Genomic DNA, 16,260 nt, shown 5'->3' with positions numbered 1-16,260 from the left:
GTGCTGCACACTCTAAAAATAAATTGTGTATTTGGGGAGTATTTGTAACCGGACTATGACAGTCACCTACCCCGCGAGGTTTCCTTGTCATATCACTGTAGTTTCGGCACTTTCAGGGTACGAACGACCAGCACTACCTGTGTGAGGGCATTCTTGATAGAAAAGTGGAATAGCTGGGTTTTCAAGAAAAAAAACTAGACAGAGCCAGATTATTATTATATTTGCATGGTGAAAATACTCCCCAAATAACTAATTTTTTTTTAGAATGTACTTGTGAGATTAGCAACAGTCATTCAACTGGCATATATGCAGATTTTCAACACGTCTAATTTCAACGTGACGGCGTTGAAGAGCTCGTTTCGCAGAAATTCCTGCGGCGGCACCGTTGGTTTTGAGCGAAAAATCATCTTATGCGTGACCGAAAAACCGAGAACAATGCAAATAAAATAAATAAATGGCAAAAAAAATGTTAGAGTAGAGTGGGGACCGAACCAGGGTTTTTCGCATGGCAAGTGGAATGTTCTACCGCACGGCCACGTCTCTGCTTGTGAAAACAGCGAGAAGAACTTCCTCTGCCTAGAAATGCAGTGAAATCGGCCTTTATGCTTCACAAACACATGCCTCCTGTATAGATGGTTCACAATGCTACATGAAGTAATGCAGTAATGCCTTGCACAAGCGTGCATTGCCAACGGGCATCAGAATATGCGATTGTCCTAATGGCTCCGCGGTTGAAAGCAGGCACCCCACTACAAAAGGCACTACTGCCCCTATTTCCTCAAGGCCACATAGTGGGAGCATAGCAAATTCGAAAAGGTTTCATACACTAAGTGTTTGAAGTATGCACTACGAATAGGATGCCGCTGTTGCCATCAACTCCTAAAGGCGAAGCTTTAGGGTCCTCTAATTTTTTCCGGGCCGCAATGCACATAGGGACACGTATGCAAAAGAAAACACGAGGCTCTCGGTGACAAAAGTTTCACAGTACGTTTATTTGCCATATTCCTCACAAAAGGGGTTGTTGGCTAAACAGATCAACCCTGCTGAAGGGAGGTGTGGCCGTATAAATGACTCTCGGTGTTCTAGAAAGATACAGAGACAAGACAACTTCAGTATGGCCTCACGTGCGTTGGTACCATTCAAAGCATAGGTGCACAATATAGAGGCGAGAAACTCCAAAATAAGAACAGCATCACACAAACTTATCCAGGACGAACTGTGGCTTGCAGTGCTAGGTACGGTGGCGCCACCTAGGTGCGGGCTGCATGAAGCAGTGACGTGAAAATACGGTCAACGGTGATCGCGCAAGCACGGAAAGTCTGCTTTTCCTTCCGTCAGTGAATTCAAGCCAAAAAATGCAACACTACTAAGCTATGGTTCAATTTTGGTAAGGTGAAACCAAGCTAGCAGCTAATTTTCTCTTGCTGACCTCGCCAAGAAACACTAGTGAATCCCAAACAAACTGTTAGCAAACGAAATGCTCCACAACTAGTCGCACAGCCTAGAAATGAAAAGCAGAAGTAAATGTTTATACATGCTAAACTTTTAGGCCAAATTAGACAAAGCCAGTGTTAAATATTGGCCTCGTCATTGTTTTGGATGTTGCTGAAGTGTAGGTGATGGAGCACCTTCACTGCTTTACACCATTTAACAAAATAACATCTAAAATGAAAGCCCACGAGAACGATGATAGAATATTGCATGCAAAAACCATTATATCATTATGAGACATGCCACAATGGCAAACTCTGGAATAATTTAGGCCACTTTAGGTTTTTTCTATGCTTACTTAAATCAAAGCGCACGGGCATATGGTGTGATTCCCCTGCATCAAAACAAAACCACATTGGCTACAAGTCATACCCGAAGGCACCACCGTGCCTCCACAAAAACACCCACTAGCGGATGTGCTAGCAGTATAAAGGCAGCTCGACCTCGTTCAGCCACCATATCTGGGGCGATGCTCCAAAAAGTTTTTTGGGGTGCGTCCCATGTCAGTGTGATGATGAGAAGCTTATGGACCACTGAAACGTGAGCTAAGAAAAACACGCACACCTTGGCCGGTGTGCCAACACATGGACATCATGAATGGCACACAGTGTCCCAATTAATGTATGTCATTTTGCAGAACCACAACATGGCCTGCGTTGATCTGCAATTTGTGTTTGAAAAAAAAAAAAAAATTTAGACGGGAAGCATTACAAATGGCGTGGCTTTTCGGCATGGTTACTGCTGATGCATATCTGAATATGCCTATTAATTCACTCATGGCATTGCAAAATTACTGAAAATCAAAATGCAGGTTTTCTTTTTTTTTAAAATTTCGCGCTTAGACACAGGCGCACCTCGCACACAATGCCGCCATAGCGATGCACATGTCTGTGCTTTGCAGTGGCTGCCTCCTTAACGCCCATGCAGCTACTGTAATCTGTGGCTCGCTTCACGATGATTGAAAATGTCGATACTACTATAAAAATTTACTTAATTTGCAATATTATCACTCAAAGTACTCTATAAATAATAATAATAGCTAGGTTTAACATCACGAACCCACAATTTGATTACAAAGGTTGTCATAGTGGAGGGCTCCATGAATTTCAGCCACTTGTAGTTATTTGACATGCACCTAACTAAGTGTAAGGGCCTTCATTGAAACTGTGACCGCTTCGACCGGGATTCCATAAGGTGACCTTTAGGTCATCAGTGGAGCACTGTAACCATGAGACCACCGTAATGGGTTACTCTGTATAACCGACACCACATCTCTATTTAGACAGTGTTGCGTAAAATAAATATAGTTCAAGTTGTTCCTACCGATTCGTCAATCGATTGCCTCAACTGCAAAACACTATTGTCTGTCTTTCCTCCATATCAGTGTACGGACAAAGTGACGCTAACTCTGCCTGTATGACAAGCGTATCGAATGCAGCATGTCGATTACCATTTAACGATTTCTTACACACAAAAACAAACTGATTCTGAACAGTAAGTGGGCATTCGCAAAACTTAACTGGCCAACATCGGGTTACAGTGGTCCAAAGGCTCCCTAGACCGACGGCTAGCTGTTGTTAAGTTAAGTAAGAGTAACGGCAGACCACCAAACTTCTGAAAACGACGTGCGAGAAACCAAGGCAAGCTCACTGCCAAATCGGCCAGACGCACTATAATCAACACTCACTACAGACGTACATACACGGTGCAAAAGTGGCTACACAAGCGGCATACCTGAAAGCGCGCGAGAAGCCGTCAGCAACAGCATGTCAATAAACTACAGCAACAACAGCAACATATTATATATATATATATATATATATATATATATATGCATATGCATATGTGTGTATGTATATAGAGGTATAAAATGTGTGATAGACCCAACATCTTCTTCAGTAAAAGAAAGACAACACGCAGGGGTAAAAGAAAAAGCAGATTTCGTCCACTGCCGTAACGAAGAAAGAGGTCACGACGTTTGGTCATCATTTCTCACCGCATGCAACAAGTGAAGTGCCGTACAAAAACTAAAAAAGAACGTGCGGCATTCTTTAGAGGAACAAATTAGAAAGGGAAGTGGGATTCTTGCCAAAACGTAAAAATCACATGGCGTACAAGAACTAGAATGGCCAACGTAAAATACGACCAAAGCGCTCGATAAAACGGTGCCAGATTAAGCAGACTGGACAGCATGGATCAAGCTTGTCTAGAGCAGTCATGCAGCAGGCCTGGTTTAGCCTTGATAATGATGTTAAGCCCAATGGCCGTATTACACACTTTTTTTTTGCCCTACTTCGTTTCGTTTACCACCGGAACAGTATTGGTGTCACCGATTTCACAAAACATGTCCGTCCACTGGCGCTTCAAGATCCCCATTGTGATTATCCCTATAAAGCGATGCGCCCGTACTCGAACCAGCGTGTGAAATGTAACAGCGTAACACAACAAGCGTTAATGAACAAGCCTGAATACACTTAAATACAGGTAGGAAACAAACAGTCAAACACAGGTACAAAGGCAACAACACAGCACAATTGTCGGTACATGCCTGCTGTCTACGTATCGACATTTCACAGAGGTGGGCACGAGAAACACTCTACAAAGAAGGAGTAAATCAAATAGGTAAGTGTACCTACGGGGCGACCCTACAAAACTGGGAGAAAAAAAGAAAAAGAAAAAGTAATCACAGACTTCTTTAATCACATAAATGTAGCACTTGCTAAGAAAAGCAGCTCGATTCTAAGTGTAAAACATAATGTATAGAACCATTTGCCACTAAAGAATTCCAACTCAACAACGCACCTCAATGACTTGGGAATGTAACGACAGCTAGCCTAGTCGCGGTGCTGCGACTAGGCTTAAACATAACACGCAGCAACATAGTGATACTGTAATGAGCACCAGCACCTGTTCCCTTCGCTCTATTTTAGTTGGTGATAATAACATTGAATATCATAAGTGACGTGCCAAGAAGAAACTCACCAATGCGTCAGATCTGCCCCTAAAGAAGTGTCAAGCCTAGCGATTCTATAGTCACAGACTGAAAGACACATTTGCAAATGTATTGCAGCAGTCCCGTACCGATTACCAGAGGGAGAGAGAAAAAAGTAAAAATAAAAGCGGTATAGCAGTCCGATTCAAATGAAATAGAAAAAGTTACCCCGTCACAGTTACAAGTTTTGATTCAGGGTGACTTCTTACGAATAAATCTTGATATAGCTAATCTGGATATCACAAAGTACCAAATGAAGAAAGGTCTCGCCATCAATCGCAACGCTAAGTATATATATGTTCATGACAAATTTTTGGTTATAACAATTATTTTCACGTCTAATTCTTTGTGATGAGGTCTAATAGTACAGTTAAGGGTCACAGCTGATCAAGAGATGTTCATTGTTAATACAGCAATTAAAATGCCACAGACCGATTATATGTTGTTTGTTTGAATTTAGGTTTATAGCAATGAGCGATCACTACGTTTCTGTGACAGGTGAATATTTAGCACTGTACAACTTTGTTACTTCATTCACGAAAAGTCATTACTTTTTCGACAGTCGTTTGCATTTGTCAACTGCGATAGAGTAACGCTGTTGCTATAGCACAAAAAGTAGGCCTCACAGTTTGAAGTTGCCTGAGAAAGTAACTGGTTCCTAGTAATGCTTTTGTTAGTGACTAGTAACTGTCCCAAGTCTGCGTTATTGTCAAAGAAGGGAAATATTGTAGTTCAGGAAAAGTTCTCTATGCAGTGAAACAACTGCTCATTATTCCTATAAACAAAGTCCTGAAAAATGTAACTCTTGCCAAGACCTTCCCAGGTCTTTCAGGTTTCGGTGGCACCTACAAGTATGGTGCCAACAGCCACCACACCGACTTCGCAAAATTTCAGACTCAACCAAATATTCGGCCGCTCTATCCAATTCAGCCACGAGTTTTTGGGCGATTCGTTGAGATTCACCCATGCGAGTGACCTAACGTCACACGGTTATAATGGCTATCACATTTCCAACTTGGTGATTTGCATATAAGTTCCAGTACACAAGCTTTTATGCAGAACTCCTAAGCCTGGCTCCTAGTTATTATGTTCCCACTCTATGGGTGATCATAGGGCCCACCGCTCTTTCTAATTTGGTCAGGATGAGTGTTTACCAAAAGGTGCTGAATGGCAGACAATGAACTTATGATACCGATAAAACACTGAGATGCAAGGATGCAAACTTAAAGCCCAATTTAAGGATTTCCTTCACAGATTATTACACTGCACAGTTACAATACCAGGGTCTATCCTACTTTTTTTCTTTTTATATTAAATATTCAGGCACTATCACACTTGCATAATAAGATAATCTCAAAGTACAGTGTAGTGCGATCCTAATTTGGGTGTTTTTCAATTTTTGAAATAATATCAACGATAGTAACAGGAAAAGGGGGTTTAGCAAAATACCAAGATTTAAAGCTCATTAATATCGCTGTTATACTTTAAAAGCACTGCTGTTGACAACCAAGAAACGTTGGCAAATGTGAATACGGTTTATACGTCTCCAGCCCACGTAATGCCCACAGTTAAGGCTATGTAAGCATTGTAGCACAATAAATGTAATAATGATAACAAGCACTGTAACTGCAAATCTTGCGGAAAGATTTTTTAGCACATCGTTGTGTTTAGCATAAATGATGAGACTGGTATGCTAATATATATTCATACAGTTCAATTGCCTTTCGTTACAAGCCATCAGTACCTGTGATGATGTAGCAGCTGCTCACAGAGTTACAGCACAATTCCGCTCATTAGATTTTTCTTAAAGCTTTATCAGATTCAATGCAGCAAGGGCCACAGTGCTAAAACAAAGTTTTTAGGTGTGGAGGGAGTGCCCAACAAGCTTAGCACAAGTTTCGTGTACATTTCACCTCACAGCTAGAACCAGCACAACAATTAAAGAATTGTTTTGCCCTTTTACTAGTTTGATGAAAGGTTGTCATTTCTTTAACATGTGTACACAAAGAGCTTTTAGACAGTTCAAGTAACCCATTCCGCATCTCAAAATGAGTGAAAAAGCACAAAGGCCCCTCCAACAATTCTCTACCGTGAAACTGACAATCGAAATGTCATCAACAAGAATTTCAACCATGCTGTATTGTCACCAGATTGTCTAGCGTCCGAGATTTTGTTAAGAATGGCGGACACCGTCCTAACATTGGACAGCGCGTGAGGTTCTTGCCAAGGTCCGCGGAAAGTGGACGAACATGACCCTAAAGGTTTGTGTTGTGTTAAAAGGAACGGATCTCTTATCAAAGGGCACAAACTTAAAATTTCAAATGAGCAAACGAAGAAAGCCTGCAAACAAAAAAAATGTTGATCTCAGATAAGCTGTGCTTCATAGTGAATGCATTGACAGTCTCTGAACGAGAACAAAACAGAGGGAAAGCGCGCTTCGGTGATTATTGTGGAGATGCACTAAACATGCGTCGCATGTGAAGGTAAGCTCTTTTGTCGATGCGTGCATGATATGCGTATAGCACTAATCGTAAAGCCATATTACATAAAAGCTTAACAGGCTTGCTTTTGTTCATAATGAGAGACATCTTACAAGGCAACATCCACATCGACTTGGCAACACGTCCATCAAATCACTGAAAGATCAGAGTTTCAAGCGTGTACACCAAAGCGCTGCACAGAAATGTGTGCAGAATTAAAAACAAAAACAACAATGCTAAAAGTCTAGATGGACACAAGAGAGCAACGTATAAGTGTATGCCTTTCATGATCATCTAGCGCATTTACACAAATGCAAACTGGCAAGCTGTCATTCTCTTGTCAAGTTATTAACCGTCAGGACCCATTAGCATTGCTGTTTCGCGCCATGACATAGGAGAGTTGCTAAACGAGAGCATTGGAAGAGCTGTAGAGCCCCAAGTTTCATCTGCTGAGCACTTCCACGTGATAGGTCCAGCCTCCTGCATTCGCACGCCGAAAACTTACCCTTGCCTTTCAAATTAAGGTTACAGGACTAAGCATTAGGAAAATTGAGTAACTGTAATCCACTGAAGTCACGATAGGTTACAATGAATGATATCGGCCCACTTGTACACATAACAGCTACATTTAGCTGAGAAACTCAATTCATATTAACAAACTGCTACCATGCTTAAATAACTTGTTAAGCCGACTGTTTCGCTAAGCCCAACTTACTCTGTGCCCAAGGTTTGTTACGCCTAACGTTAGGCCAAAAAATGGGCCAAGCCTGAGCTAAAAGCAGGTTTTGAAAAAGTGTTGGGCCGCTGAGTAGTGTGTCTATGCAAGGTGTTGGTTATAGTTAAAATTTTTAGGTGCAAGTCACTCCATTGAGGTCATACCATTGTACAGGGCTACATGACGTCAATGTTCACAACCAAAATGCTAGTTTTCTTGGAGTGAGCATGAAAGATTAAAGTGATGAAAGTAAACAAGCAGTACAATGGCACAAGCACTGAGCCCATGAAATGGAAGAGTTCAGCCTACAGTGCCCATCATGTTGTCAGGTTACCTTTTTCGCTATAAGGCTCACAGTCTCCTCAGACATCTCGATCTGGGAGCTCAAAATATGATCAAATATGAGATTGGAACATAGACAATCATAGCACGAGTTATTAACATCTAATCACTCCACAACAAGGTTCACACTTTCTTGCCAGTTGACGACTGCGTGACAGGTTTGAAGGGGATGAAACTGAAGAACAAACAGCTGATACATGGCTATTACGACCAACTGGACGCAAATCCACGACTTAGTACAAGCCCGATAAAGCGTGTTTACCATAAACAGAGACATTTCAATTCAAGCTGCTCGAAACAGCGCCAACATCAGGAATGTACACAAAGAAAACTGGAAATAAGTTGTGACATCATAAGTTCTTAGTTACATTAAAACCAACTGTACAAAGAATAGGGCCCACAGGTTTTTGAGAGACCCAGCTTCATTTTCAATGCCCTCGAAAGAGAGAGAGAGAGAGAGAGAGAAAAAAAAACAAGCTTCGATTTCAAGAAGCATGACACAGCATGAATAACAAAACAAAACCTCCCATTGAGACAGCAATAAAAATAAAACTGATATCTTTGGTTTAGTAGCGTAGGCTGTAAAAGAGTACACGAAATGTGACAGGGAAGCGCAACTGGCAGATAGAAATGCTATGCAAATCCCTTTGGTTAAAAGAAACGCTTATTGTTCACTGATCTCACTTAAACGTCCTGGAACTTCACTTTAATATTAACAGAGCTCTAACACGATTCACTATGTTGTGACACAGACAAAAACATTTAGTAAAGGTGGCATGGCTTTTTCAAGCAACAAATGAGAAAAGTTTAGCACAATTTTCCCTGGATGCAGTCGACGGGGTTTACTGGACCCTACCAACACGTGGCAGCGCAGAGCCGATAATTCGTGAATCAACCAATCTTCGCTTGCAAAGCCACGTACAAATGGAAGAGTATGAAAAAAAAAAAAGAGAAACAAACTTTTTCTGTCATTTAGCCGTTATAGCAAGAATTCTTTCCTGACGAAGTGGAGGGAGGTGGTCCTCCGTAACTTTCGGAGACAGAAACACAAGTGAGCACTACTTTCGAGCTGTCCTTGTTTGACAAGCCTAATACATGCGGAGTTGTCTCTCGTGTTTGTCGCCCGGGTCAAATATCGCTGCATTTCGACGAACGAGAAAACTTGTTGCCACCCGAAACTTGTAATGCGTTGCAAATGCAGAAAACAAATCGCCCATGAAACCTTAAGGAGACTATCGTGAGGGCGGCACGGGAAAGGTTAATGCCAAGGGTGATACATATCCACTCTTCAAGGAGTAGAGCTTGTTCCTTGTTTTTCTTTGGAGCGGCTGTCACGTCACAGCACTCTGTAGAAACGGCATATGCCCTGTACGAACGTTTTTTTTTTCACTTGCAAAACAAGCGCACTAGAACTCGGTGCATGCACTTCTGTCAGCAGTTTCTCTTTTACATTTCAATAATGAATTATCGGTTAACACAAGGTAAATGAAAAATTGTCTTGCATTAGATATATAGTGTTAATAGTATACCTTTACAACGAATCTTCAAGTATAACGAACTTATTTTCATATAAGGTGCAACTTTGTTATAATGAGGTTTGAACGTACAGCAAAATAAATACACGTTTTTCTTTAGCCCAGTGACACACGTGATAATGCACTTATAACAAATATTGAATATGTGTAGCAAAAGTGCCCTCATGTGAAATGTGGTTTCTATCACTTGGAAAAAACAAACATGGATGCAACAACACAAATCTACAACGGTCATCACCTGCAACGCTGTCCTAAAGACATAGACAAATGCGATGTCACGATATGAGTAAGCAAATACAGGCAACAATTAAATATCACGTTGAATACACTTTTCACCGCCGCCTCAGCAAAACACAGCTATAATGGCTTCTAACAACCCAACTTTTTGCTTCTGACCTCTATCGCTGTCACGAATGCACCGGCACACGTAACGTGACGATACACTATCGAATGCAACGGTCATATATCAACTCGAATACGTCTTCCATTACCTAGAGATAACGAACAAAGCTATAGACACCTATACAAAAATCTAGTGTTTCAGAACACTGTCAATGCGGCAGATATTGGCACACATCATGCAACAGTGTGCCTGAGAAAAATCTTCGAATGGGTCGAAGGCATTGCTGCACCGAAAGCTTTTCAAGTAATGACAGTAGCCTGAGTCAACGTTGACTGGGGCCACAGCTGCACACACTGCCAGAGCTGTCAGGTGTCGCCATTAATGTATTCTAGTGAAGTTACGTTATGCCAACAAATGCCGTTTAACGTACAAGCAACATAAGCTCTTAACAGGGATCACTAGGAGAAGAGTGCGGGAAATAAAAAAAGAATGAGAGTGTAGTGACTAGATAAAGCACGCTAAAACCAAAAATGCTTGGTAGACCTATTAGTTACACTCGACTGACGACAATTTCCTGAGCTAACTTGTTAGTCCTGGTAGTGCAAATGAGCCTGAATGGTTTTCAGCTATACGCAAGCTTTAGCACATACGAAAGCGATGAAGTGACAAGCAAGGCTCAGTTGCAACTTATGTGTGTGAGTGTCAAGCAGCATAGTCAAGGTGGACGAGAAAGTGCTTGTACTTAGTAGTAGAGTCTTTTAAAATGCACATTTGGGGCTGCAAGGAGTGCCGGCAGGCTCCATCAAAACATAGGCAACACGGACACGAATCAGCTGCATTCAGTGGCCCCCGTGGCACGTCGTTTCGCAATACTTTCGAAAACCACAGTCCAAAGAGATTGTATGTCACTGTTTGTGACGACTCGGAATTCTGCTTGGACCACATTTCTCTCCACTTCCCTCAAGTCGAAGAAAATGTCGGGAAATCTCAACGGTCCGCCCGATTTGGAATCGACGCGATTTGACCGCTTTAACTATGCCAGTGCATTGAGACGAGGGCGCGAGAACAAGGGTGAAGTAGAAGCAGACAGACTTCAGTAGTGTCTCAATGCAGTGCGGTACACGTCGAGTCGCGCAGGCCAGCCTAATGACGACCCTTGGTTATGAATGAAGTTGGAGACCGAAAACGCACGCAAACGACTGTACACTGAAGCAAGCTAGAAAGTCACGCCGACGAAACTGAACATAACACGACGCGAGCAAACGTGGCAACAAGAATGATGCTTATGAAGTGACTTGTATGAGACTCTATATCATATCTCGCAGGCTTCATTAAGGGCTACACCACAAAAAGACGGAAGGCTCGTGCAGTAAACCTTTTTGGCAGATGATTCGCACATTCACACATACATGAATCACTTTCCTAAGACCTGTTGTCACTATTGTCAGGTTTTCCAATTGACTACGATGCCTGGCAGAGCCTAGACGACAAATGCTGTTCACACTCGGTTCAGGATAACTGGACTAGTGACAAAAACGTGTCCTTAGGACACAATTGCATTTTCAGCCACAGCTTTCCTGTTTCTTAAACACGTCAACAAGAATATGCAGGAGGATCACATATGAAAGTCGCAAATGCCTTAGTCGAAGGTATTATTATTAGCACTGTCACACTTCATACCCGGTTTACGAGACGTCAAAATATTGAAGCAGTTTCCTAGTCAACACTGTGGGAGACTGCTGTTGTTCAAGCTATAACTTGCAATAACGAGGTTTGCTTAATCGATGCATTGGAGTACTGATGACAAAACTGGGCCTAAATCAGCAACCATAACCCACAATCCACAGTCTTGCGCCCGTTAACACTGACACACTATTTACTAGGTGTCCACCATCTCCGTGATTCCATACAATTGTGCGCGTATGTGCCAACAAACGCTTCCACACAAAGAGCAAAGTTAAGACATCGCCCAGAAAGCTCGGGTTTTCAAGTAGACACGTAACAAGAGGGCTTGCACCCGAAAGCACGCGATGCTGCTTACTGAGAGCGCAGCAGATTTGAAAGACACTCACACCATTTTTGTATTTCCGACGTTTTCTTGTCCCGTCGACCATTCTCTCGCTACGAGAGAGGGTGCGACCGTAAAATGCGAAAGACGAGGCAGCGGCCACGGCGATTCTCGGAAATTGGCAACAACAACGATGCTCGCAGCTGGCACTCGCGGAATGTACGATCTTCGTTACGGTCCGAGTCATGCGCAACTACCAGTCGCAGCCACGTCGTGACCACTCGTATCGCACTACACCATCACTCGAAGACACAACGCGACACAAATGCGGGTTCCGCGTAAGTGGAACCCTGAACAAGAATGTCTTTTCAATCGTTCGTCTGACCTGCGTCTTTGCCACGACGGGAACGAACACAGAGAAAGATTACAGAGAGGAAACTGTGCAGTGTGTCTTGCGCACAGTAAACATCACTTGTCAGAGGCGCACATTACAGTGACGATGCGAGAGCAGCATATTCATGCAACCACACCCTGCAAATTTTGTAATTTTAACGCGGGAGCCAGCAACAGCCAGTGGAGCTGGCAATCAACGCCTAATTATGAACGCATTTTGTTCTAGAACAGAACAACTTGCTAAAGCAGGCCTGAAAACAAAAGCTAATACAAAGACTTCAAGTGTGCGTGGCTTTACCAAGCATTTCCGAGTTAGGCTCCCAACAGTGTTCACTGAGGATCACAATAACACTTAAATACCCGTGCTTAGGTTCACATGTCAAAACCACAGATACAAACACAATGCCTCTACCACAGGATTAATTAACAAAGGAGAAAATATAAGTAAAAATCTAATTTCCGCACGTCATGGTCAAATCTCCACCAACGAAGTCATGGATTCGAGTTAGGCTCTCAACAATGTTCGCTGAGGATCTTTCATGTTTTCGTACCATTGGCTCGAAGATATTTCCTAAAATTGGCATGTCAAGTCTATATCCCTCTCAGAGGATAATGCACTTCATCTGTATTGATTAGGAACTCTGTAGGCCCTAGTAGACACCGTCATAATCTATGACATTGCAGCATTTGGTACAAGAATTTCAAGGTGGCGTCGCCCACTACCATTACTTTTTTGCACGTTTTCTCACGTACTGTGCATCCTTTCACAACAAGCATGGTGATTTCAGAAATGCGAAAAAATAATTTACCAATACGAGGACGATGGGTTTCCTCTTTGGTGCCCCGTAAAGAGAGAGACTCAAAACTATCTAGTATTTCTAGTGCTAAGAGTTTTGGTCGCTTTTGCAGTCCTTGTCTTGGCATTATGCTCTACAAAACCCCCACACACCTCACTATCGAGTCCCGATAACTTACAATCCCACGAGCGTCGTCGCGCCCGTTGCTTGGCACAGCACTTGTTAACACAAAAAAAGTGCGCGCTCGTCTCGAATAGGGCAGTGCTTTTCTAAGAAATGCTGCGATATCAAGAGCATGTATCCATAATAAGTTTTACCACTTTCAGAGGTAATAAAAGAGTCAAATGGTTCTACTTGGAGATATGCCATGAGGTTGAACAGTTGGGAGCCTTGAAAATTTCAAAATTTCAGATCCTGCAACTGGGGATAAAGGGCACTGGCTTTTCCAAAACCCAATATCTAGGCAGGCTTCCTGTGACAAACTATAGCGTCCGAAAGGGCTTGTTGCTGAGCTAGATGATTCATGCTTAAGGCAAAAAACGGATAAGGCGCAGAAAAAAAAAAAAAACGTGGACGAAGCGTAAAAACGACCATGCCTGTCGGTACGCTTCTATGCTTTGTTCCTTTCCTCTTTGCACCGCATCTGCTTTGTCCTTACGTTACATTCCATCAACGATACCGTCAACAGACAACAAAATGTGCACAAACACGAAAACAAAGCGTGAAGCAACCAGCAGCACTGGATTCTTCGACAAAAGCATTAACACGCCTCTTTGAAATTCATGACACCTGCAATGAAAATTTAACAACAAAAACAACCTTGGCGCTAGTTCAATCGAACAACCGCATTTGTGCGTTAACAGTGTAAGCGTTCACTACCTTTGCAGCACTGCTAAAATGCCCTGCACTCATTTTAAGGCAGGCGGGCTATCTGCCGGGCTATCTAGAGTGCATATAGTGTCGATCTGTTGTGCTAGCGTAAAAGCGCCATTACAACGCCCCTCTTTCGTGGATTGAAGAAAAACATCGCCGATCACCGCGATCCGAGCTAGCGGAAACTATCTCCTCTCGTGCCGACTAATTACCAGCACCCCCTGTGGGGCGCACCATTCCAACTTTCCCCAAACTTTCGCTTTCCTCAAACGCTGCTGTACGGCCCATCCTCGCCTCATCTCTTTTTCAACATTTTCAGGCGAAGAAGAAGTTGAGGGCTCGGTTGACGTCGTAGTCGGCTGCGAGGCTGACCTGCACGAGCGCCTCGCGAGGCACCGCCTCACCGACGACGTCGCGCAGCTGCTCGACGCAGACCTCGAGCTGCGCCGAGTCCTGTGTGAGCGGGAGCTCCTCCAGAGAGCTCCAGGCGCTGGAGTGCGCGACTCCCTGGTCCGCCTGCGGAATGTGAAAAACCTAACAGTGAGCTTACTTTCGCTCCCGTTACTTATAGATATGTAATTAAGCGTTGGTCTGTTCTTGTAGCAAATGTTCATTTCTAAGCAAGCAATGAGTGCGTTTGCATGCTTTAAACTCTAAAGAAGCACACTCAAGTGAAACAGCTTTGGAGCTTAGCTTAAAGGGTACCTGAAACCGTTTTTTCACATTCCGTTTTTGATTATACCACTACTGGAGCAAATCATCCCCACTAGAGTTCAATCGAAACACAAATTATCAACGAAGCTACAAGTACTAAAAGAGTACCCTCCTCCTCCGCTCCACCTTCCACCCTCAACTGCCCTCAAGTCTTCCTTTGAGCGCACGGAGCAAAGCTCCGCCTTCACGGCGCCTGCATCATGATGTGGTGTGAGACCACATACGCGTGAACCCCGCCGCTGATCCGATACTGGCAGTCTGTGCTACGCGTTCCACAGCTAATCAGATCAGCTGGAAATGATAACGTCAGAGGGGCAGATCGTGTCGCTTGGTGTTTGGGCGGTTGAAAATGCGTTTGGCTGAGTCGCAGCGATCTGTGATCTGGAGAGAGTCGCAGCTTCAAAGCGTTGTAATAAATTACAAAGTTTACGCAGAGAGCTGAAATCAGTCTCTAAATTACCCTTAGGACTTGGTCTACCGGCCAAATGTTTTTGTAAAAAATCGTCAAAACCGTTTCAGGGTCCTTAGGGATGATTTCCGCCGAGTGCTTTAGCGTGCATTAAAGCATCAAATGGCAGTAACGTTACGTTACTTCCACATGTGCTACTGTATTTCGCACATGTTTCAAAATAGCATCGCTGGTAAACAAACTCCTGTGGTTTTAGCTAAATGATGGTGAACTCGTATGATGTGATGTGGAGCTACGCAGGCAGCAGCAGCGGTGGCTTACATATGCTACGCAGGTCGTTCTTGCTGCTTTCAGAGATAACGCTACGGCAGAATAACATAAAAACCTGCAGAGAAGCGCAACCACATAGCAGCCAGAAGTTGCCGCACTCCAACTATTTGGGAAAATGTCCCGCCCTTGTGCATCTGAGAAGTAATGGTTAGGTCATGTTGGCTTCAAGCAACCTCAAACCGCATCAATGTGCAAAGTTCGTGATCGCGCCTGAGAACACACTCAACTACGCGGCGGTAAGAACGAGTGGGGCAGGAGAACGGACTCCATCAGAAGAGACAAACACAGAATTGTGGGTCATTAGGGTAACTCCGCAAGACTAATCGAGTACACTGGCCTGCAGTGCGACGGTTACCACAGAAAGGTAAAACCAGTAAAGCTTTCGAGTAAGAAGTCACCTGCAATGGCAGAGCATGACCTCTCGTCGCAGGCGTGCGAGCATTTCTCTTGTGGTAAACAAGCGCCAGACAGCAGCGAGTTCAATGTGGAGAGGGGGCTGTCACCGAGGAAACTCTGGTGCTAGTGTCTATGGGAGCTACAACGCATGGCGCTTCAGCGAGCATGGGAATAATGGGTAGTACACGAATTTGTCTGATTCTCGCACTTCTGGCTCCATGTGGGTTCGTGTGCATTGGAGCTGTCTTCTCACAAAACAAAATCAGCAAATGTTCAGCGGCTGCGCTTCGCCACCTTAATCTTTCAGGCTTACCATTTCAAATCGGGTCACAAAGCTAAAAAGGGTTCATTCTTTCTTTCGAAACAAAATCGAAACACGGCAATAAGCGAAGCCACAAGTGCGATTCACCGTCTGCAAGTACAAAGACTAGGCAAATCGGTG

General features: G+C 43.4%; 1 protein-coding gene across 3 annotated transcripts in view; it reads right to left on the bottom strand.

The window, feature by feature from the left end:
- Positions 1 to 968: 968 nt before the first annotated feature.
- LOC119179323 (uncharacterized) overlaps positions 969 to 16,260 on the bottom strand; it is a 62,746-nt gene continuing 47,454 nt past the window's right edge. Inside the window, exons 20-21 of one of the 3 annotated variants that reach the window (XM_075868867.1) lie at positions 14,342 to 14,485; positions 969 to 1,082 (exon numbers count right to left, since the gene is read on the bottom strand). In XM_075868867.1, coding sequence (XP_075724982.1) covers positions 1,035 to 1,082; positions 14,342 to 14,485 — 192 coding nt within the window. In that variant the 3' untranslated portion in view covers positions 969 to 1,034. Of the gene's footprint in view, positions 14,486 to 16,260 lie in introns of all 3 variants that reach the window. The other 2 variants (XM_075868866.1, XM_075868868.1) reach the window with 2 other exon arrangements.

This window comes from Rhipicephalus microplus, chromosome 7 (genome assembly GCF_043290135.1).
Source record: "Rhipicephalus microplus isolate Deutch F79 chromosome 7, USDA_Rmic, whole genome shotgun sequence".
NCBI classification, from domain to species: domain Eukaryota; kingdom Metazoa; phylum Arthropoda; class Arachnida; order Ixodida; family Ixodidae; genus Rhipicephalus; species Rhipicephalus microplus.
The sequence above is the reverse complement of the archived record's forward strand: the minus strand, read 5'-3'. Positions and strand labels throughout refer to the sequence as shown.